This window comes from Callospermophilus lateralis, chromosome 16 (genome assembly GCF_048772815.1).
Source record: "Callospermophilus lateralis isolate mCalLat2 chromosome 16, mCalLat2.hap1, whole genome shotgun sequence".
In the NCBI taxonomy this organism is placed as follows: domain Eukaryota; kingdom Metazoa; phylum Chordata; class Mammalia; order Rodentia; family Sciuridae; genus Callospermophilus; species Callospermophilus lateralis.
In genome coordinates, this window is record NC_135320.1 from 82,296,291 (window position 1) to 82,318,550 (window position 22,260).

The 22,260-nt window shown below is 33.7% G+C and overlaps 1 protein-coding gene across 3 annotated transcripts in view; it reads left to right on the forward strand.

Annotated features, from left to right (window-relative positions):
• The window catches only part of Efr3a (EFR3 homolog A), an 83,434-nt gene that overhangs the window by 30,980 nt on the left and 30,194 nt on the right, over window positions 1-22,260 (forward strand). For all 3 annotated transcript variants that reach the window (XM_076835673.2, XM_076835672.2, XM_076835674.2), the window contains exons 3-9: window positions 1,333-1,460; window positions 2,641-2,791; window positions 9,437-9,558; window positions 13,236-13,385; window positions 14,786-14,923; window positions 18,192-18,270; window positions 20,730-20,865. In XM_076835673.2, coding sequence (XP_076691788.1) covers window positions 1,354-1,460; window positions 2,641-2,791; window positions 9,437-9,558; window positions 13,236-13,385; window positions 14,786-14,923; window positions 18,192-18,270; window positions 20,730-20,865 — 883 coding nt within the window. In that variant the 5' untranslated portion in view covers window positions 1,333-1,353. The remainder of the gene's footprint in view (window positions 1-1,332; window positions 1,461-2,640; window positions 2,792-9,436; window positions 9,559-13,235; window positions 13,386-14,785; window positions 14,924-18,191; window positions 18,271-20,729; window positions 20,866-22,260) is intronic.

Sequence of the window (22,260 nt, forward strand, 5' to 3'; positions counted from 1 at the left end):
AAAGAAGAGGCAAGATTTTTATGAATTTCACACACACATGGCAGTTAGCAGGGACAAGAAGCAATTTCCCATAATTACTAGCCATTTGATATTGGGCAAGTTTCTCATGTGTAATGAAAATAATAAATAGTACCTATCATAAAGTTCTCTTAAAGACTAAGTGAATTAATACATTTCTTTGCTGACTGTGGCTTCTCTAGGGTCTATCTCAGTGCCTGGCACATACTTGGTACTAAATTAGTATTTGTTTGATGAGTGAAAAGAAGTATGATTGTACTGCTGTGTGTTCTCTTAGTGCTGTGAACTGAAAGAACATATAGTAGGAATATCTGACCCCTTGAAGGGTCTTTAGAGGAAGTTGAGACCTGAAGGTTGAACTCTCAGTGAACTAGAGAAGGGTCCCTAGGTTGAAGTGGCCAAGGGAAAGAAGACATACACAAGAGCTGCAAACTCTCTGATTCCATTGCAGAGTGGAGCAAGTGCACACTAGGAGAGAGTGCTGCCATTAGGGAAGGAGCAAAATTCCCAGAGAATGAGGGGCCAATTGAAGTTGAAAAAACACTTTTACAAAATTTGTATTTGTCGATTCATCATCTAGCATAATTTTCTTGTATCCTTTTCCTCCTCCAATTTTCCTAAGTAGCAGTCAGTTGAATGATGATTTCTGGCCAAGAAATTTGGGTATGGTGATTTACTCGAGGTTGTATGAGAGTGGGGGAGAATCATTAGATCTACTGCATGTCATCTTTAGAGGATGGAAAGGAATGATATTTTATAATCTTGTATAAGGATCCTGTGGCTGTTGATGTTAGTTTTTTTTAATACATCAATTAAGCATAGATTAATATAGTTCCAAATATTTTCTCTTATTAATTACAACAAAACTTTATAATGATATAAGCAGGTTCTGACTCATTAAATGAAAGCATATGGTCACTGTTGTATGTGTAAAGGAGTGTAGGCTTAATAATTTAACATTAAATCAAGCAAGTTTTGTTTGAAATCTTTTTTAATAAAATACATTTCATTCCCTATATACTGAGTTAATTGCTCTATAAAGTGTTAAGAGTCTAATTCATTGTTTTGGAAGGGCTATTTAAATTCTTTGCCTAAGTGGGGTGTTTCTTTAATTTTTTGAAAGTTACATGTATCTAGAATAGTAAATATTGTTAGAACTGAGAACATTACACCTGGAAAGGTTCAGCTTAAATGTGAATTAATTCCTAGTCCAGAAAGGAAAAATGTGAAACAGGCAACACTTAAAAGTATAAGAAACAAACAAAAAATAAGTATGAAAAGATAAATAATCTGGATACTTGTCATTATTTTTAGGATGGCCTTGTTAAAGCTGATATGGAAAAATTGACCTTTTATGCAGTATCTGCTCCAGAGAAACTGGATCGAATAGGTTCTTACCTGGCAGAAAGGCTGAGCAGGGATGTTGTCAGACATCGTTCTGGGTAAGGAAACTAATATAGCATCTTTAGAAAATTCTTCCTTGGCTAAATTATTCTATAAATTATTGTGCCATCTGATCAGACAAAGATCATGTTTGTAAGATAAAACAGTATTATTATAAAGGAAATATATAAAACCCATGTAGATACTCTAGCTTATATTTTCTGGTGGTGAGATCTTAGGAACCTGGTCAGGTTATTTAACAGAGTTGGCATTAGCTTCAGCATCTATTAATTTTTGAAAATACCAAATAGTAGAAATCTACTTACTTGGTCTGTAGTGTGTGTCTGAAAATCTGTCTCTAATTTGAAAACAACAGATCCTGTTAACAACTGGTTTGGGTACAGCTTCAGTTTTACCTCTCTGAGGGGTAAACCAATATCATGTTAGGCTTAGATACCAAGATTAAGAAAATGTAATAAGCATGCTGATTTGGAACTGGTATGGATATATTGCTGCCTATAAATTAAGGTCTAGCATTTTAACCCATTCTCTATGCTTGAACAGTAATAACTTTGCAATTTCGAAATAGGAATGTTTTTAAATATTGTCATTTTATGATCTTATTTTCTTAAGAATATTCTGTTTCTGACTTGCACATTATTAGCATATACAACAGTGGTCATGGCACAGGTAGTCTCATAGTTGATTGTTAGAGGAAAGTTGTCTGAAAACTAAATTTAGGGCACTTGCAAGATTTAAAATCTGTGGAATTGTAAAATAAAATTTATGAGACATTTCCTTATATTATTCTTTTGTTTCCAGTATTGTTTTATCTACTCATAAATATAGGTAGGTCATACTGGAAATTTAGACACATTGCTTTACTATTTTGGGGTCATATACAAATAAATACAGTTAAAAAATCTGGAAAATGTCCATGTTTACAAAGAAAAATTACACAAAGGTAATATGAGAGATTTACTCTGAAAGAGTTGTTTTAGGAGGAGGAGAAGATGGGAGTAGTACCATATAGTTTTTGTATTCTTCAACACTAAGATTATTTTATAATCTACTAAGATCATAAGTGTTGTGTGAGAATTAACATTTCACTTAGAAGCTGCTGAATTTGTCTTTCTGTGTTGTTTTAAATAAATATATTTGAATCATTTCAATGAGAAGAGCCTTTAGGAGAATTAAGAGAGCTGGAAACATTTTGACATTGTTTTTCTTTGCATTTAGGTATGTGCTAATTGCTATGGAGGCCCTGGACCAACTTCTTATGGCCTGCCATTCTCAAAGCATCAAGCCCTTCGTAGAAAGCTTTCTTCATATGGTGGCAAAACTGCTGGAATCAGGGGAACCAAAGCTTCAAGTTCTTGGAACAAATTCTGTGAGTAAAACTATTCTCTTGTTAAATTTTAAGTTCAGTTAGTATATCTCAAATTTATATCCTTTTAAAGAGTGTTTGCCTGAGAAAGGTCAACTCCTTGGACAGGGCATTTGGATAGCTAGTGTAGATGAAGATAAGATTAGAACACTTTTTCTCTAGTGTTTTCTATCACTCTTGGTAAAATCTGTGATACCCACCATTCATGATGAAATACCTGACCATAAATGAATTGATAACTGTCATTTTACCTTCCCTGGGTTATCTATTATAGAAGTAACTTTGTGTCTTGTTCTTCCTTTGAATTTCAAGCTTTGTCAAAATAGCAGCTTTATAGCGTTCACCCTTACAAAGTATGCTTTGAGTGTCTTTTTATGTTTAGAGAGTTGTACATTGACCACCCCTTCATGCCCTCCATTCCCAACCCCTGGAAACCACTAATCTACTTTACTCTCTGTGGATTTTTCTACTTGCAATATTTCAAATAAATGGAATTTTTTTTCTTCTTTCACTTAGCATAATGTTTTGAAGGGTCATCTGGGTATTGGCATACATCAGCACTCCATTCCTATTTATGACATCTCAGTCCGATTTATAGATATACTATACTTTTATATACCCCATTCATTAGTTTAGGATTGTTTGGACTTTTTTGACTGTTATGAACATTTGTGTACAAGTTTGTGGACATAGCTTTTTCATTCTGTTGGGTTTATATTTAGCAGTGTAATTGCTAGGTTTTAAGGTTAGCTGTTTGTTTTCCAAAGAGCTGCATCATTTTATATTACCATCAGCAACATATGAGTGTTCTAAATTCTTCACATCCTTACCAATACCTGTTATTGTTTGTCATTTTGATTATAACCATCCTAGAGGGTCTGAAGGGGTATATTTGTAGTTTTGATTTTCATTTCCTTAATGACTAATGATGTTAAATATTTTTTTTCATGTACTCATTGGCTTTGTATTCTTTGGACAAATGTCTGTTTAAATCATTTGTTTACTTTTTAATTGGAGTGCCTTTTTATTATTAAATTATAAAAGTTCTTTAAATATTCTTAATACAAGTCCTTTATCAGATATATGATTTACAAATATTTTCTTAAATTCTCTGATTCATCTTTCTATTTTTCTTGTTCGTGTGCTTTTATTCACTAAAGTATTTAATTAATAAAGTCTAATTTGTCCAATTTTCTTTTATCACTTCTTTTGTGTCCTTAGTCTCACATTCAAGAAACCATTGCCTAATCCAAGGTCACAAAGTTTTACTTCTCTGGTTACTTGTAAGAGTTTTATAGTTTAGGTCTGTTATCTATTTTGAGTTGCTGTTTTTATATGATATGGGTTAGGGGTTCATTTTCATCCACATTTGGCCTATGGCTATTCAGCTGTCCCATTACTATTCTTTCTGTTCTTTCTCCATCATTTTTCCATGAAAGTCAGGGTTTCTATCTTCATTTCTATCTTCATTCCTTCTTTAGACTGCTTTAGAACTAGTTCTCCTTGCCATGCTCATTTTTTTTTTCTGTCCTGAATCATACATAGTTTGTTGGAAAGGAAAAGGAAAATAAAATACAGTGATTAACTGTTTATTGTCTTTATCTTACATACCTGAGATACCTTATATATCTTGTCTTCAGTCTCATTGTATAACCTTCTGTTCTTCTGAGGACTGTATGTTATACAATATGTATGTGTTATATAGTATGTTCTTATGCATTTTTTTTATCAACAGCTAGTCAAATGATATGTCACCTGCTATTGTTTATGCATAATTATTTTCTGACACAGGGAGAGGAAGTATAAGTGATGACTGCCAGCATGGATTCCAGAGTCCACTTGCCTTGGTTTGAATTATGGCTGTAAAACTCTACCCATTTATCTTTGGCAAGTTATTTAACCTCTACTTGCCTTAGATTTTCATCTGTAATATAAGGATAATAATAATAATTCCAATTCTATGAGATGATTGTGTGGTCTGAGTTAATATATATGAAGTTCTTAGAACAGTGGCTAGCATTGATAATTATTATTACTGTTAAGAGTAGATGGTTAAAAAAGTAGAAGTATACAAATGAAATTCTTATTCAGAAACCCTTAGTATGATATTGCATATTTCCAGATGCAGTTAGTTATGTGATTGGCTTAGTTTTAGGCAAGAGAGCTACTGAAGTCTGTATCTGTTTCCTTCATAATTAGAATGGGAAAGTTTAGGGGAAATGGTGTAATAGCTGGGGAAAGGATTTAGCATGCATTCCCAGAAGTTTCTTTACTTGCAGCCAGCAGAGCTATTAGAACTATTTTAATGAGTTATTTGGACAAAAGACAAAATCCCAGGTTACCTACTTTTAAGTGAATTGCGTTAAATCAAACACAATATTTTCTTGATCAACATTATTTATCTAATATTCCCTGAAAGCCTAATTTTCACTTTGTAGTAGTGCTGAGTGCCATATTTTATCAGTTAATATTTTTAATTTAGTATTTGATATTTTTATATTATATTTGTACATTTTATTGTTGACATTTACCTTTTGGTGCTGATGCCAGCTCAGTAAGACAGTAATAGGTATCTGTGGGCTCTCTTGGTCCAGCTGAAGCCCACCGAACACCTGAGGAGGGTGTAGCGAGAGTCAAAAAGAGACCTTCTGAAACCAGTTTCAGAGAACTTGATCCACTTTATTATTGCATAGGCAAGCCTTTTATGTATAGTCTATTACTGGGAAAATTCAGCTGAGGTCTGTAATAATCCAGTGAACTAGCAAGACCCTTATGAGTGGCAACCAATGGGCCAATAGATCAGAAGCAAAAGGAATGGAATATGCTGTGCACCTGTGGCTAACCAGGTTACCATGGTGATGGGGTTAGTAATGGTCAGTGTTCCAAACTACAAATATCCCAGACTCAGTGTGCCAAGCCCTAAGAGCCCCTCACATAAACAACATAGGCTGCTTTCCAGCTCACGGGCCCGGGCCCAACAAAGATATTATTAATTTAGGATCTCCTATGTTGGGTACTTCTTATTTTTACTCATTTTTTATTATAAACTTTTACAAATACAGGAAAGAACACAGTATACCTGTATGTACACAATTCAGGAAAGAAAAAGGTTAAGTAATGTTAGTACCACTGTATAATAATATAAGTTGAAAATCCCTAATCTGAAATGGCAAATGCTCCAAAATCCAACTTTTTGAGCACTGTAACTAAATTTTCAGATTAATGATGCTCAGCTGGTGCTGAAAGTCTATGCAGATATTCCAAAATGAGAAAAACTCTGAAATCTGAAACATGTCTGTTTCCAACATTGTAAAGAAACAATTTTTGTTTTAAAATAATAGTATACAATGATTATAAATGTTGATACTATGCAACTTTGACTTAAGCTTTTTGGAAAAATAAAATAGTGTGTGCTGTAGGTACTTACATATATTGTGTCATTAATTTTTATAAAACCCCTGAAGCTTAAAAATATTAGCATTTTATATATAAGAAGTTGCAGCTAAATAATTCCAAAGACCCAGGAAAGTAGTGCTGTATTTAATGTGGCAGTTCAATCCTAGGCATTCTTACAAAGCTTTTCTTCTTTATGGTATAATTATTCAGTCATTTTTGTGGATTAAGACTTAAGGAAATCATAGATTACTTTTCTTTCTTTCCTCCTCTTGTATTTGGTTGACACATCTCATTTTTTTTTTTAAGCCTCATTGCTAATCTTGACCATTTTGTATAAATGTTGACAGTTGTCCACAGAGACCAGTCATTGAAACCACTCACTACACCAAAACAGTGGTTCTCATCCAGGACAGTTCTCTTCTCTCTCTTCCCTCCATGGATATTTGTCAAGTACTGAAAACATTTTTAATTTATATAGTATAGGTTGGAATGCTGGTGGTATTTAGGAAGTGAGGGATGCTACTGAACATCCAGTGGTGCCCAGGATAGTTCCTATAGCAAAGGTTTTATTGGGCCCAGAATTTTAATAGTACTTAGGGTGAGAAACTGCATTGCTCCTGCCTCTCCGTCTCTTTTGAAATATATTGAATTCCCCACTTAAATTTTTAAATGGATAAAAAAAATAGGACATATGTTTTATTGTGTATATGCAATGTGCAAGGCATGGTGCTACCTGTTGTTTCTCACCAACCATTTAAGTTAGGCATTCACAGGTAACACATCCAGTTATTAAGTGTGGTGCCCAAATCCAGATCCATCTAACAGAGCCTGTTCATAATCTCTGCATGGTACTGAAGTAGGACAGAAGAGGCTGGACACCCAAGGAATTTTCAGGAAGCAGGTTTATGGACTGTAGGAGATCCTGAAAGGGCTGTCACCTAAAATTCTCTGAAGGCGGAGCTTGAACTTTATACCCAGTGGGAGGAAGGGCTTGGAGGTTTATATAAAAATGATTATTTTTCTTTGAGTTCCCAGAAAGTGCATTTTAGGACAGACAGTGGTCTTTTAAGTTTTTACCAAGAAAGCAGAGATAATATCTTTTTGCACAACAAGCTTGACTGTAAATTCTTAACTCTGTCACACCTTTTGCGTGTAAACCTGGCATTTACAAGCAAGAGGAAGATTCAAACTACAATTCTCTCTGCAGACATCCTGCTGATACTCTTTGTAAAAATCTTCCTGATGAGGGGAGAAGCTTAATTATGGCCAGGGTCTTCTAGGTGGGGGTACCTGATCTGCTGCAGTACTGTGCCTCATTTTCTCTGTTATTGCATGTGATAAGTCTGCAGTGATAATACTTTTTATTGAAATATTTTAGAATAAACTTTATGGGTTTAAAATTTGCTAGTTTCCAGAATAAGGGGAATTAGATGACTGTCTCCACAAAACTGGGAAGATGTGCTTTGTGCAATTCCCCTGGAGCTCAGAGCCACCTTTTTATGTTCAAGGGCAATTGGAGCTGCTTCTGTAAATGATCACTTAGCTTATATGATTATTTGTGACTTTATTAAGTGAAAATAGAATTAAGTTTTTTCTTCAAAGAATTCCCCAGGACATTGAAAATTTTAATGGAGATTTTTATTTTATTTATTTTTTTCTAATTTTAAAAACAAAATGTTTATTGTAGTAAATTTGGATAATGCTAAAAAATATAAGAGTAAACTAAAGTCATAGTCACCTATAATTCCAAAATTCAGAAGTTGTTCTTTAATAATTTAACATCTTTTTATAGATATTAGAAAATGGGGAGCATAGTGTATAGATAGACCTTTTTGTGTTTCTGTTTAAATTTTTTGAGTATTTCCTCATTATTCATCATTTATTTTAATAAAAAGTATAAATATTTGGTATAATATTTTCTAAAACTGTTGTCATGTGGTAGTATGCAAAATAGGCATTTTGAGAATTGTAGATAAATCTCTGGACTATAATGGCAGTTTCAACAATCACTATCTGTTGCTGGTCTTCAATATCTCTGGTCTTCAATATCCTTTCTGTAAAATGGGGATAATGATACCCTTTCAGGGTTCTTGGAATGACGAAATAAGAACTCATGAGAAAACACCTAATGTGTTGAGGTTGCTACAGAACAGATGGTGTTATGAGTTTAATCTGAACCAGGTATAGTATTTGTGGCCCTTTTTAAAAAATATTTATTTATTTATGTATTTTTTTAGTTTTTAGGTGGACACATTATTTTGTTTTTATGTGGTGCTGAGGATCGAACCCAGTGCCTCATGCCTGCTAGGCGAGCACTCTACCACTGAGCCACAACCCCAGCCCTTTGTGGCCCTTTTCTAGATAATGGTAAATCAAAGCTCAAGCTCAACTATTTTAAAACCTTTTTAGTATCATACTTCATGTATTCAAATTCATTCCATCTATTTCAGTTTTGTTTACAACAGAAGTTAGAAATTCTGATTATTGTGATACTTTGGTTGAATAGTACTTTTTTAGATACAGTCTTTTGAAGTCAATATCCTGGCAGGTATTTATTTATGTATATTTAGAGAAGTAAATGAGCTAACAGTTTGTTGTGTTTAGACTGTCTGGTATACTGAAGTAATAAATGAATTAGAAAACTAAGAAAAAAAGGTGCATATTAAGGAATTGTCGGAGTTAGGTCTGTGCACATGTGGGATATTCAAAATTTCCTAAACATATGGGGAGATATACATACACACCATTATAAAGGAGGTAGAATGAATTTTACCATCTCCATATTTTTTTTTCTACTAAGACTGTCAAATTTTCTTCAGTTAATTTTCCTTTTCTTGTCCAATTTTTATATGAAGTTTGTTCACTCGTGTGTTTTTCTGTCAAGGGAGATTTTCTACCCACAATTAAGCAGTAATGTTCTGTAGAGATTGTGGCCTAATTACGCTCTTCACTGAAAGAAACATTGTCAGAGTGCAGGAAATATGGAAGAGTTAAGAGCAAGATTGTTTCTTTCACAGAGTGGGCTTGCTCTCTGAAAGGGAGCTGCATTTAATGTCTAGAATACTATCCTTGATTATCTGAAAGTTCATTATCAAAAAATTCCTTTTGTGTCTATGCAATATTTATATCTCATACATTTCATTTGCTTCTTATTTGGCTATTGCTTGTTAATATAAAAGATAATAAAAGTAAATGTATTTGTCCCACACTTTCAAAAAGTATATTGTAAGTATTGTTGTTTTTGTTTTTTAGTTTGTCAAATTTGCAAATATTGAAGAAGATACACCGTCTTATCACAGACGTTATGACTTTTTTGTGTCTCGATTCAGTGCCATGTGTCATTCCTGTCATAGTGATCCAGAAATACGAACAGAGTATGTATTACTTTTATTTTATGATTTATAGTAAGTAATCTATAGGTAAGTAGTAGTTTATACTTTACATAGTGATTATTAAAGAAATAAGAATGTCCGTGAAACAGCTTTCCATTGCTGGTAGAAGATAAAACTGACTGAAAATGCAAAATCAGAGTAATTTCTTAATTTGGTCACTAAAATTCAGTCTTTGATGTAGCCAGAATGTTCCTTCAGCTCTCCCTGCCTATATCTGATCCTGTCATACAGTCATTCCCTCTTGCTTTCCCTCTATTTCACACATGGATCTCCTTGTCTTAAAGTATCTTCTGATTCTTGTACCTCTATGGAGTATAAATTTCAGGAACACAAGGGCTTTGTTTTTGAGGACTACTGTATCACATAGTAGGCTCTAAAAAGTCCTTTTGAATCAATAAAGAGATATTAAATAAAGTGATTGTATAAAACTAAATTATTGTCATTCTGATGTTGTTGACTACTGGCATGACACTTTATTTAAAACACTTCTAGCATTTATAGAAGTATTTGGAAGTGAACATTTAATTACAAACCCAATCTATATGTTGATATCTATGTAGAGTGTATTTTTTTTTTTTTTTTGGTTGAACCCAGTTTTTACCACATGCTAGTTAAGTGCTGTACCATGAGCTACATTCCCCAGGTCAGTTGATATCTGTATAAAAATGAGAAATTTTAAAGTTAAGATTTAAAGTCAACATGACCTTGGTAAATATAGAAAGCAATTTGAACTAATGCTCCGTTGTAATATACCTAATAAAAAGAAATTGGTCTGAAGCCTGAGAGTTATTTTCAGCAGTTGGTAATCAAGATATAGCATGTTTTGTAATTTTTAGTTTTATTTTAAAGTAATTAAGGGAACGTGTAGAGATGTAACTAGCTTTTAGTTGGAATCTGCAAGCTACAGTGTTATTTTCCTTGAATGAAAATAAATGTAAAAGTTATTTTAACTTGGAGAAAGAAAGCCGAGAGGTAATAGTCATTTCTCTATTAGTGTATTGTTTCCTCAAGATAGCATGGGCCATGAAGAGTCCTGTTTTTAATGCTTTATTATGAAGTGTGAAACTTTGGAGATACAAATACTAGAATTGCCTTATGATAATTAATTTCCTATTTACCCAAGTCACTACTAATATCTTTTTTTCTATTACTAAAGGACGGGTAAAAAAATTTTTTTTTTTAAACAAACCATTACATATTTCAAATAGAGCTGGCAAAATTCTTTCTGATGTATCAAAGGTAGATTCCTTATTTTTAGGTATTTATCGCCCCCTAGTGAAATGTATTTAAATTTTTTTCCATGTAATGTTTTTCATTATTATTTACCAAAAAAACACACAAAAAACTTGAAAGCTAGAAACATTTTCTGTTCTGGTTTTGGTGGGGCTGGGTATTGAACCTAGGACTCGGTTCCATGCTAGTTGAGTTCTATACCCTGAGCTATACTCCCAGTCCCAACAAAAAGAGACTTGAGATTTTCTATATGCAAATGAAAGACTTACAGTACCTTTCCCTAATTCTAGGTCTTTCCTATACTATGTAATAATTTGAATATCAATATTTCATTTGAACTACTGTGAAATAAATGAGTAAAATAAAATGGTTTAAGATACTTAAAAGGAATTGAAGTCTATCTTTCTTTGCCTTAAATAAAACCTATTTAGTTTTCATTTAGGTTGTAAATGTTCCATTTCAGGATATAACTTAGATACTTTTTTTCTTTTTTTATACCAGGGATTGAACCCAGAGGCACTTAACCACTGAACCACATCCCCAGCCCTTTTTATATTTTATTTTGAGACAGGTCTTACTGAGTTGCCTACAGCCTCAATAAATTGCCAAGGCTGACTTTGAATTTGTGATCTCTGTGCCTCAGCCTCTTGAGCTGCTGGGATTACAGGAAAGTGCCATCTTGCTCAGCTAACTCAGATATTTTTTGTCAATGTTTTTTCTTTCCCGTACTAGGAGTGGAACCAAGGGCCTCGCACATGCTAAGCAAGCACCCTACTACTGAACTATACTCTTAGCACCTATCCCTTTATTTATAGCAAAGCCGTACCATAAAGAACCCAAAGAGACATAAGCAATAGGAGATGAGCTGTTAACTATTAATATTTTCTTAAAATATTAGCCATATAGAAATGGTTCTCATTTGTAAACTCATGTATCACAGCTCTAGCTGATTTCTTAAGCACTTCAACTGTAGCAGAAATCATCATCATCATTATAATCATCATCATCATCATGGTGACTAACTGTAGCAGGGGCAGCTAACAGTTGTTGATTGCTTACTAAGGGTCAATTATTATTTAAGCTCTTTATATTAATTAATTTATTTAAATCTGTACAGCCTTCCTGTGCTGTAGACACCATAAATGTTATATTTTACTGATGGGGAAACTGTAAAACACCTTTGAAGCTCATGGCTAGTAAGTGCTAGTCAGGCCAATTATTAGATCTGGACTGGGTGGTAGCTGTGCACTGTAGTAGCTATTGGTAGTTATTAGTGTCACACATATTCTTAAGTCCCAGTAAGGGGATCACCATTTGCTGCTACTCCATTTAAGGTATGAGGCATGACACATGGCATCTTACCTGTTCATATGGTCTATGCCACCTTGGGCTTGACCTTCTTGTTACCAGTGGAGCAGCAGCAGGTATGTAAAGCAAAAATGTTTTGTTGTAATGTTAGTCTTGCTCACTTATGATAGATGCATAAGAGTCTCTTAAAACTTCTTCATGCTTTAGAAAGCAGCATATGTAGACATGTCTTTGAAATAGGCAGAATTTGTCTCCTTGTCTCCCAATTCACTTTTGAATATGTCTCCTACTTCACTTCTCACCTATTCAGTGGTATATCATTGCCATCTCCCCTTCTCCTTATTTGTTGCTCTTGAATGCCTGAAGTCTTTCCCCGTGGGTTTGTAAAGCAGTATTATGTCCCTTCCCCATATCTTCCATTCTTTAAACTGATTTATAGTTTCGGAAAAACAGTATTAAGTAAGCTTAATAAACCTCTAATTGGTAAGTCTTTCAGGTAATAGGAGAAAAGGAAGTAAATAATTACAGTTCAAAAAAAGGAAGCATTTATCCAGAAGAAATATATATTTAAGACTGATGGATCACCAGGTTGGTTCGGCTTGAGACTGTTCCTCTGAAGCTTTTGTAAGCTATTTTTTAGTTCTTTTTTACCCCCCAAGAAGAGCAAGGAACAGCTTGAGAAAATTAGGGGCTATGGAATCTGAAGAAGCAGGCAGGTGTTAAGAAACTGTGAAATTCTTTTTCTACCTAACTTTGTGGCTTCCAGATCAAAAAAAAAGAATCTACTTCATGTCGTTTTTAGTTAATATCACTATCACCATCTTAGGAAAACCTGTGCTTTTGATTTTTTTAGTGAAAAAATTATATTCTATATTTGAAAGTTCTTTTGAACTTTAAATGCTAATTTTAAAAAGATGATTTTCAATGTAAAGCTCTTTTGAACCTATCGCTCTCTAACTTAGATTTTTGGAGATTTTAACCACTTAGACTTAACTGTGTGTTATTTTTAAGGTATTTTATTGTGAAGATAGCCATATTTACTTGACATCCATTCTCTTGGCTAGACGAAAAAGTTGCTTTAAATAACTTTTTCATAGTTATTTTTTCCTTCTTTATAGAATTCGAATTGCTGGAATAAGAGGTATTCAGGGTGTGGTTCGCAAAACAGTTAATGATGAACTTCGGGCTACAATTTGGGAACCTCAGCATATGGATAAGATTGTCCCATCTCTTCTTTTTAACATGCAAAAGATAGAAGAAGTTGACAGGTATTGAGTAAAGGTGTTGGGATTGAGGCTGTGTTGTTTTTGTGTATATTTATGTGTGTTCCCTGCTATAAGAATGCTTTTAGTATTATCTAAGTAGTAATCTCATGAGGTTAAGTGAGTTTAGAAATACGTTCCTTTCTGGAGAAAAATTTATTCTGGTGACCTCATTATGCTTATTTTTGGTTATATGCTGACTTTCTGTCCATGGTGCTCCCTGTGTGCCACCACCCCTCCATTCAGTTGCACCTGGAATGATACACTTCATTTCACTTTTTCAAGTGCCAGTTCATATCACCATCACATTTCTGTTGCCCTACATAGAGAAGATGTGTGACTAAGCTTCAAAAGCAAAATTCTCCAGTTTGGCTTATTACCCTGACCTGCTTGCTTCTTGCCGTTTGAAGAAGAAAAGCTGAAACAAATTTAAAAGAGATTTAACTCTGTAGTTCTAAAATTTTTATTTGTAATTTTCAAGATTATATGCACAGTATCAAAATGACCTAACAATTGATAACTATGATAGCAGTTCTATCTGTGCTTATTTACATTTATGCTAATTACAAAAAGGATTTATACTTAATTTTTCAGGTGTGATTATCTCCAGATTTGGAATCCTTTTCTAATGTCTAAAATTTGTTATGCTTTAACTCCTTTGATATTTTCCCTATTCTTGGCACTATAACTAAGGCCAAAATTTTTCTATCAAAATATTTAAACTTTAAAAAGTCATGAACTAATTAGAAATCTATTTCCCATAATTATGGCTCTTATTTTTCAGGGCTGGCATAAGTAACATACAGGAAACAGAGACCACTATTTGCTAAATTTTAAAAAATTTTATTCTCCCATGGTGTAATTCCAGTGCCACAGATACATTTTTTCTTTAATTATTGTTGCATATAATTTGCCTAAAATAATGTTTCAAGATGTGAACCAAACAAGCTACCCACCAAAACTTCTACCTTTTTAGGTGTTCTAATTAGCTTTTTACATTTTTTTTCTAAACAAAGGCTGGTCATGGTTTTTCAGTGCACTGTATTTCTTCTGCTCACTTGCAGTTAAACTGGGGATGCCTGACGGTGTCCTTAACTGAGATATCACATGAAGGTGAAGTTGTATGAACACGAACAAGTAGTGAACTGCTCAGTGCTTTACATTAGGTAAAGGACAGTGTGTTGGAAACAGGCTCCCAGCTAAATTTAGTTCTCCTTTTTTGAAACATTATATAATTAGTTTTTGTGGTGTTAGATTCATGGCCTTAGAATTAAGCTTTAAAGATATTTGGGGATATAAAAGAAAATGCCATATTAACATTTCTGAGAAGTAAAATCTATTTTGTCTAACCATGAGAACCAATATTAGAATTCTTACATTAGTTTTTCTTGATTTCTCTTTTTTAGTCGCATAGGCCCTCCTTCTCCTCCTTCTGCAACTGACAAAGAAGAGAATCCTGCTATGCTGGCAGAGAACTGTTTCAGAGAGCTGTTGGGTCGAGCCACTTTTGGGAATATGAACAATGCTGTTAGACCAGTTTTTGCGTAAGTAATTGTTTTTCTGGTTGTTTGTGACTTTGCCATGTTAATTCTCTCCAATTTCTTACAAAATTAATTTCTTAATTTTGTATGGAGTGAGATATTATTGGAAGCAGTGTAGCATTGTAGAAGTAGCATAGGGTCCAGTCACATCTCATGCATATGCATCATGCTGGTTCAGTTACTTAACGAGTTTTTACCCTTTAAATATAAAGTATGTACTTAGTAATAATAATGAAATTTAATATAAGTAATTAATTATTGTTGCACATAACCGGAATAAGAATATCAGGTGTCTCATTGCTACTCATATGCCTTCTTCTATGCAGAATACCTTTATGAGCTTTAAGTTTCTCCATATAAACATTATCTCTCAAGCCTTGTTCATACTTGTATTTCTAATTCAGTTATCAGATGATAGATCTACTCTGTATTACTCAGTTTGTTTCTGGACATTTTTTGCCACTCTTTATTTTGTTAAAATTCATCATATCTTTCCTACCTTCTGACTGTAATAATTTAGCAATATATTGAGTATTCTGAATGTAATATCCTAAATTCTATATTTAGAGCAGATGTTTCTGTCCTCAGGTTCAAAGTCAAACTTTAGTTACAAGAATTTATAAACCATAAAATTATATTTAGAAATAAGAGAGTCATTAGATTTTAAAAGGGATCTGTGATCCTTCCCCCTATCCTACCTCTTCATCCAATATTGACATCTTTTCTTTAAAGGCTCTGTATGCTTTATGAAAAAATAATCAGAATTTTGTTAAAATACTAACGGCAGGTTTACTTTTTATGTTCAATATCTGATTTAATATCAGAATTCCATTTTTATCTTACTATTCTTATTGAGAGATAATTAATGAAGTCTTAGGGAACTAGCCTAGATGAAAGGCATCCAAATTAACTTGAATTGAGTAACTTGAAGTGAGCTGTATTCTTTGTAGAACTTGAACTTAAATCCTGATCATGTGTTAGTTAAATTAAAATGTTAATTAAATATTAATGTAATTACATGTTAGCTATTTAATTAAATGCCAGATACCCTCTGCAAGAAAGGTTCCAGGTTATTTTAGGAATATATAATGAATTATAAACTTGATGTATGATTGACATTACAATAATTATAGTGTGGATTATAAGAAAAGGCCCAATAAATGATCTAGCAGTTCAAAGCAAAGAATTAATGTCTATTTGAGAATTTAGTAGTGGTGACTTTGAGATAGTGGAAATAGACATCAGAAACTACTCTTGAATAAAGAATTCTTCATTTTAACATTGTAGTGAGTTTTCTTTCAGTTGTTACTTGATCTAGTAATAAAACAAGTGATTCAGTAGCAGTTTTGAAGATCACATTTCTAAGCAACAGTGAGCACAAGATACTGGTACCATTGGTGGGAGTTTTGAGTACAATTCAGGGGTTAGTGTAGGGTAAAAAGAAGAAGGTTAAGTTTATGCCTAAGAGATCTTGACATTTGTATTTAAATTTCTTAATAAAGAATGGAGATCCTTGATCAAAGTTGTCTTCCAGAATTGCCCTCTGAAAATATTAATCATATAGATCTATATAGTCCTGCCCATATCCCACACGAGCGGTGGAAATGGGGTTCCTCTTGGTGGAATGGGCTGGCTGCGAAATAAAAGCTAAAAAAGGTTGAGCGGCAAAAAAATCACAACACAGGAAATATTTTTAGAAAGTGGGGCCGGGGTGGGCTAGCCCATCTCGGGGATTGAGCTTCCACACTGAAAATAGAGAGTGCAAGCAAGATGGTGCCTGTGCTTGCTTTATTTATATTGGGGAATATCAAAGATTTTCCATGGAATGTTCTTTGCCAAATAATGTAGGAGGTAGGCTGTCCAGTTCCCAACAGGGGTCTTCCTGGTAGAGAGGAGATAGAGTTCATGTGCCTTGGGCAGTCTAATGCACATGGGGGAGCCGGGATAGTTCCCAAGGAAAAACCTAAATTTCCATGGCTCCATACTGAGTGAAGACCCTCAAGTAATTCACTGGTGACTCCCCACAATATAGGACACGTTTGAACCAGGGTAAGTATGTTAGTAGGTTACCATAATACATTTCTTACAAGAAGACTCAAGGACTGTAAGCAATAGCATAGAAATAATAACAACAATAATAATTATCATCATTATCATTATTATTATTATTTGCTCAAACTGAGTATATTATGTGGTCAATTTTCATTTTAGAATTGTTAAATTGAATTTTTTTTGTTTGTTTTGACTTTCAGACCTCTCAGCCAGCTTAGTTTGGCTGTAGCTCTGCTTTTTCATCCTTGTACATGAGTGACCCCTCTATCAGGGAATTCTCTACTTTGGAAAGATTTCATAAAATAAATTGTTTATATGAACCTAGGACAGTGGTTCTCAAAATGTAGTGTGCTTAAGAATCCCTAGAATGCTTATGATATACGATTTTAGGCCCCCAAACCTCTGGATCTTGGTGAATGAGCTGCAGGAGCCTGGAAATCTGTTGTTTTTTTGCCTTGTTGATTCTAATCCAATCTCCAGGTGATTTTGAGACACATTGTTTGAGGAACATGTTTTGAGAATCACTGGCCTTGTGAGATGACTCTTTTATATAGAGAAACAAATTTATTTAAAAACTTTTCTCCTTTTCATTTCCTTCTACTTACTTCTTACTAAATGGCTAGGAAAAATATAGTGTGTATTAATTGCCTGACTCCTGAGGGCTGGGTGTGAGGCTGAAATCTGTGGAAGGGGTTTTGTTTGTCATGGTGCCTCAGAGCCAAGACCTCAGTCTCTTACTACAGAAAGTTCCCCTTGATTCTCTGAGGGTGGTGTCTCTTAATTGCTGTAGGGATCTCTGATCTGGGAGCCTGCCTTTCTTGGGTGGACCCTGAGCTTTGTCTCTAGACTTCCTATGTTCAGAACCTTTGCAACTGCCAGCTCTGGGGAGTGGGGTTCAGACGGTATTCTCAGAACCCTGCTGGCTTTCATGTGCACTCACCTGTCCAGGTGTTTTCCTCTTGTGGCATGTGGACTGAGAGGACTTTTCTTTCTTTCCCTCTCTAGGTATTTATAGTTTTATATTCAGTCAGGTATTTTGTTGTTGTAATGTGACAAGGGTTGATAGTTGAGAAAAATACGTACATTTTCTGGAAGTGAAAACTTTGGTCTTTTTTTAGATAACGTTCAATTAAGCCTTTCGTATTGTTGAATGTCTTAAAGGAAGAAAGTATAATAAAAATAGGGAATTCTTAAAATAATTTTTAATTGTTAATTACAGGCATTTAGATCATCACAAACTGTGGGATCCTAATGAATTTGCAGTTCACTGCTTTAAAATTATAATGTATTCTATTCAGGTAAGGTTTGTTAATTATTATATTTTAAGTAATTTTGGTTCTGTATAAATAAACACATCATTGAATAGAAGTAGAATAACTATAGGAATAAAATATTCTTCATTCAGTATTTTGTCTATTTTCATTTACCACTTAGTTTCTTATTTGCTATGATGAAAAAAATCTAATAAAAAGAACTATATAATTTTATGGTGGTGCTCTTTATTATGCATTTATTTTTTAATGCTGTCACTTTTCCTTCCTTCCTCCCTCCCTCCCTCCCTCCCTCCCTTCCTTCCTTCCTTCCTTTTTTTGTTTTTTTGGTACTGGGGATTGAACCCAGGAGCATTTAACCTCTGAGCTATATCACCAGCCCTTGTTATTTTTTATTTTGAGACAGGGTCTCACTAAGTTGCTTATTGTCTTGCTAAATTGCTGAGGCTGGCTTAGAACTAGTGATCCTTCTGCCTCAGCCTCTTGAGCCACTGGGATTATAGGCGAACACCACCACACCCAGCCTACTATTTACATTTTTAATATTCTTAAAAGTCATCATTACTTTAAAGTAGATAAAGTCATTAGAAGCAGAACATATTTTAATACATGTAATAGCAGGATTTGCATCCTGTATGTGATGTTTACTATCTATGTGGACTTGGAAAATTTATTTTAACTTCTCTGAGCTTTGTTTTTCATCTCAGAAAAAATTTTTAATGAGTACACTAAATGGTTTTTAAATTCTAATTGAAACTACCATTTATCAAGTGCTGTCTGTGCTAACTTACATGCTTTAATCTCATTTAGTCTTTTTTACCCGCTGAATATTATGATCCCCATTTTACAGGTCAGAAAATTGACCTTCAGAGAGGTCAAGTAACTCATTTAGTGATACAGTTAAAAACTGAAATCAGGCTTCAAATTCTGATCACTTTATTCCAGAACTGTGGTCTAAATTAACTGCTGAGATTGATATCACATGCCTAGCATAAAATAGGTTTTTACTAAATGATAGTTGTAATAAAGGTAGTTTACATAGGGATGGACAATAGTCTTTTAAAATTTAATTTTAATTTAGTAGATGAGAAGTAATCAGTGCATGCAATCAGTGGATGTAATGTAAGGCTGTTCTGGTCTTTCCTAGTCTTATATTTCTCATTTATTCACCCTCCTTTATTCATATTTAGTTCCTAATACAGTTCTTCTTTGCAAGAAGAAAAAGCAAATTAATAAGCTTAATTACAAAGTATTTAAAAACTGAGACTCATTAATTGTTGATTAAATGTTCAGAAAGCAACTTCTATTCCTGTTATTGCTTTAGAGATAGCTTTAATTACAACACATATAAAGCCCAATAATCAACAATTACATCGTAGTGTACGCCAAAAGAGGAATTTCGAGTTAATAGCACTATCTTGGTATCATTAAAACTTCTGATAGGTTGTTTATATTATCCTTTACATATAGAGGCTAATTTCCTGTGTCACAAATTCGATGTTAGGTATCTGTCATTATTAGATAATATTTTAACCTCTTTCAAAACAGTAATCAGCCTAAAGCAGGATTTATCCTAAAAGGATTTCATAAAAATAGTTTGAAATACAGTAGCGTATATGTGGGAAATAAGGGAAAATAGTTTGTTTAACAGTTTATACCAAACTGATTAGCTGAAGATAATAAGGGGTGATTAAGAGCAGGGCTCTGAAATCAGGTGAGAATGTATTTTTCAACCATTCCTTAGAATTTCTGCATGACTTTCAGCAAGTTACTACAATCTAACTCATTTGTAGTGTGAATTGTGCAGAATAACTGAGTTGAACCTAACTCCTAGTGCTGTTTATGCACACAGTACATATGAAAGTGCTTAGAAAAGTATCCAGAATCTGGTTACTTCTGAATAAATGATCAAATGCCATTTGTCATTATCATTTTTGCTATGCTCAGTGTTATGGTAATATATTAGCTCAAGAGGTATCAATTGAAGAGTAGTAATGAGGGGTTGGGATTGTGGCTCAGTGGTGGAGTGCTAGCCTAGCACGTGTGAGGTGCTGGGTTTGATTCTCAGCACCACATAAAAATAAATAAATAATAAATATATTGTGTTCAACTACAACTAAAAAATATATATTTAAAAAAAGAGTAGTAATGATATGTAATATCTATCAGATTGAAAGGTTGAAGGTGTGGCTCAGTGGTAGAGCACTTGCTTAGCATGTGCAAGCCCTGGATTTGATCCCTAGCACTGCCAAAAACAATAGATGGGAATGTGTATATTGCTTTTTCGTTTAGTATATCTTAAGTATTTTCTGGTATCCCTATTTATTCTTAAAAGGAATGGTTTTTAATGGCTCCACGTTATCTAATAATGTAAGCACCAGTCCCCTGTAACTGTCTATCCAAGTGTACATGGATTTTCATTCTTACACATCCCACTAGGATGCATGTGCTTCTTTATATTTTTGTACTCTGTGGTTTCCTTTTAGGCTCAGTATTCTCACCATGTGATCCAGGAAATTCTAGGACATCTTGATGCTTGTAAGAAAGATTCTCCACGTGTTCGAGCAGGTATTATTCAGGTTCTGTTAGAGGCTGTCGCCATTGCTGCTAAAGGTTCCATAGGTGAGTGATAGAAAAGAATAAAATAAAAATATTCATTAATCTATTTCAAATGTTCTTTCAGTAGGCATAGCAGTATCTGAGATGCTCTTTAAGAATATCTTCACACATTTTTATATGTATCACAATTTCTTTTGAAATTTGGGGTTCATATCATTATTCTTAGGTTGAAGTAGAGCATACTAAAGCATTTACCTCCAAATCAGTCTCTTTTAATAAAAAGTTTTTATTTATATCATCTGTGTATTGAACATTGGGAGAATACAGATTAAGAAAAAGTGGTAACAGGTCGGACAACCTCATACAAAATTTGAAAATCTGAAATGCTCCAAAGTCCAAAACTTTTCTGAGTGCCAACATATTGGCACACATGGAAAATCCCACAATTAACAGCATATGATAGGTCACACCCAAAATTCAGGAGCACTAAAACTACCACAAGACATTATCTTCAGCCTCTATGTACAAGGTATACATGAGACCCAATTTTCTATTTAGCTTCCGTGTCCCGTTCCTAAGAAACCATAATATATATATGTGGATAATCCATAATCTAAAAAATTCTGAAATCCAAAACATTTCTGGTCCCAAACATTTTGGGTAAAGGATATTCAGACTGTAGTTTACTTATAGTTAGACAACTCCACCTAACAATCTAATACAAGCAGACTTCAATTAAGTATCATGAGATACCAGGGTTCAAAGAGAAGGGAGGGGAAAATGGATTGGCATGAGCAAAGTTTTGCTAGAATGTGTGATGTTAGTTGGGAAGGAGTCAGAGAACTAGCTTTTAAGTTAAATTGCAGCCAGAATATGGATGAAGTTCTACAATTGATAAACTGCTTTAAAGATTTTCTCTAATCTTTATCAGAGATGTTATATAGAATAATTCATCTAGCAGCAAAATAATAGAAATAAGTTTCTGACATTGTTGAAGGCAGTAGGGGAAGAACCCACTAATGAATAGCAGCAGAGAAATGAAAATATAGAACTTGATAACTGACTGACTATAGGTAAAGAGAAGTAACAAATCATAGATCATGATGCTTCATGTACAATGATTAGCAAAATGGAAGAATCCATGATATAGAAATAGAGAAATTATAAGGAGAATCTGATAGTAGTTACTTTGATTCAAAATCAAAGTAGAAATATATTAGCTATTGAAATATTCTAATATTCTTTCAATGCTGAATAAAGGTGAATATTTTGAATATAAACCTTTCATTATTTATCTTAAAAAGATGAAAGCAAGTTGCCAAATTGGCAAGATATTTAATTTCAAATAGGAAATGAAACACAATATATTGAATCATCACACTAATCGACATCTACTCTTTGGAGGGTAGTGTGTGCTGGGCTTTCTACATTTGAAAAAGCATTTAGTCATGGCTACCT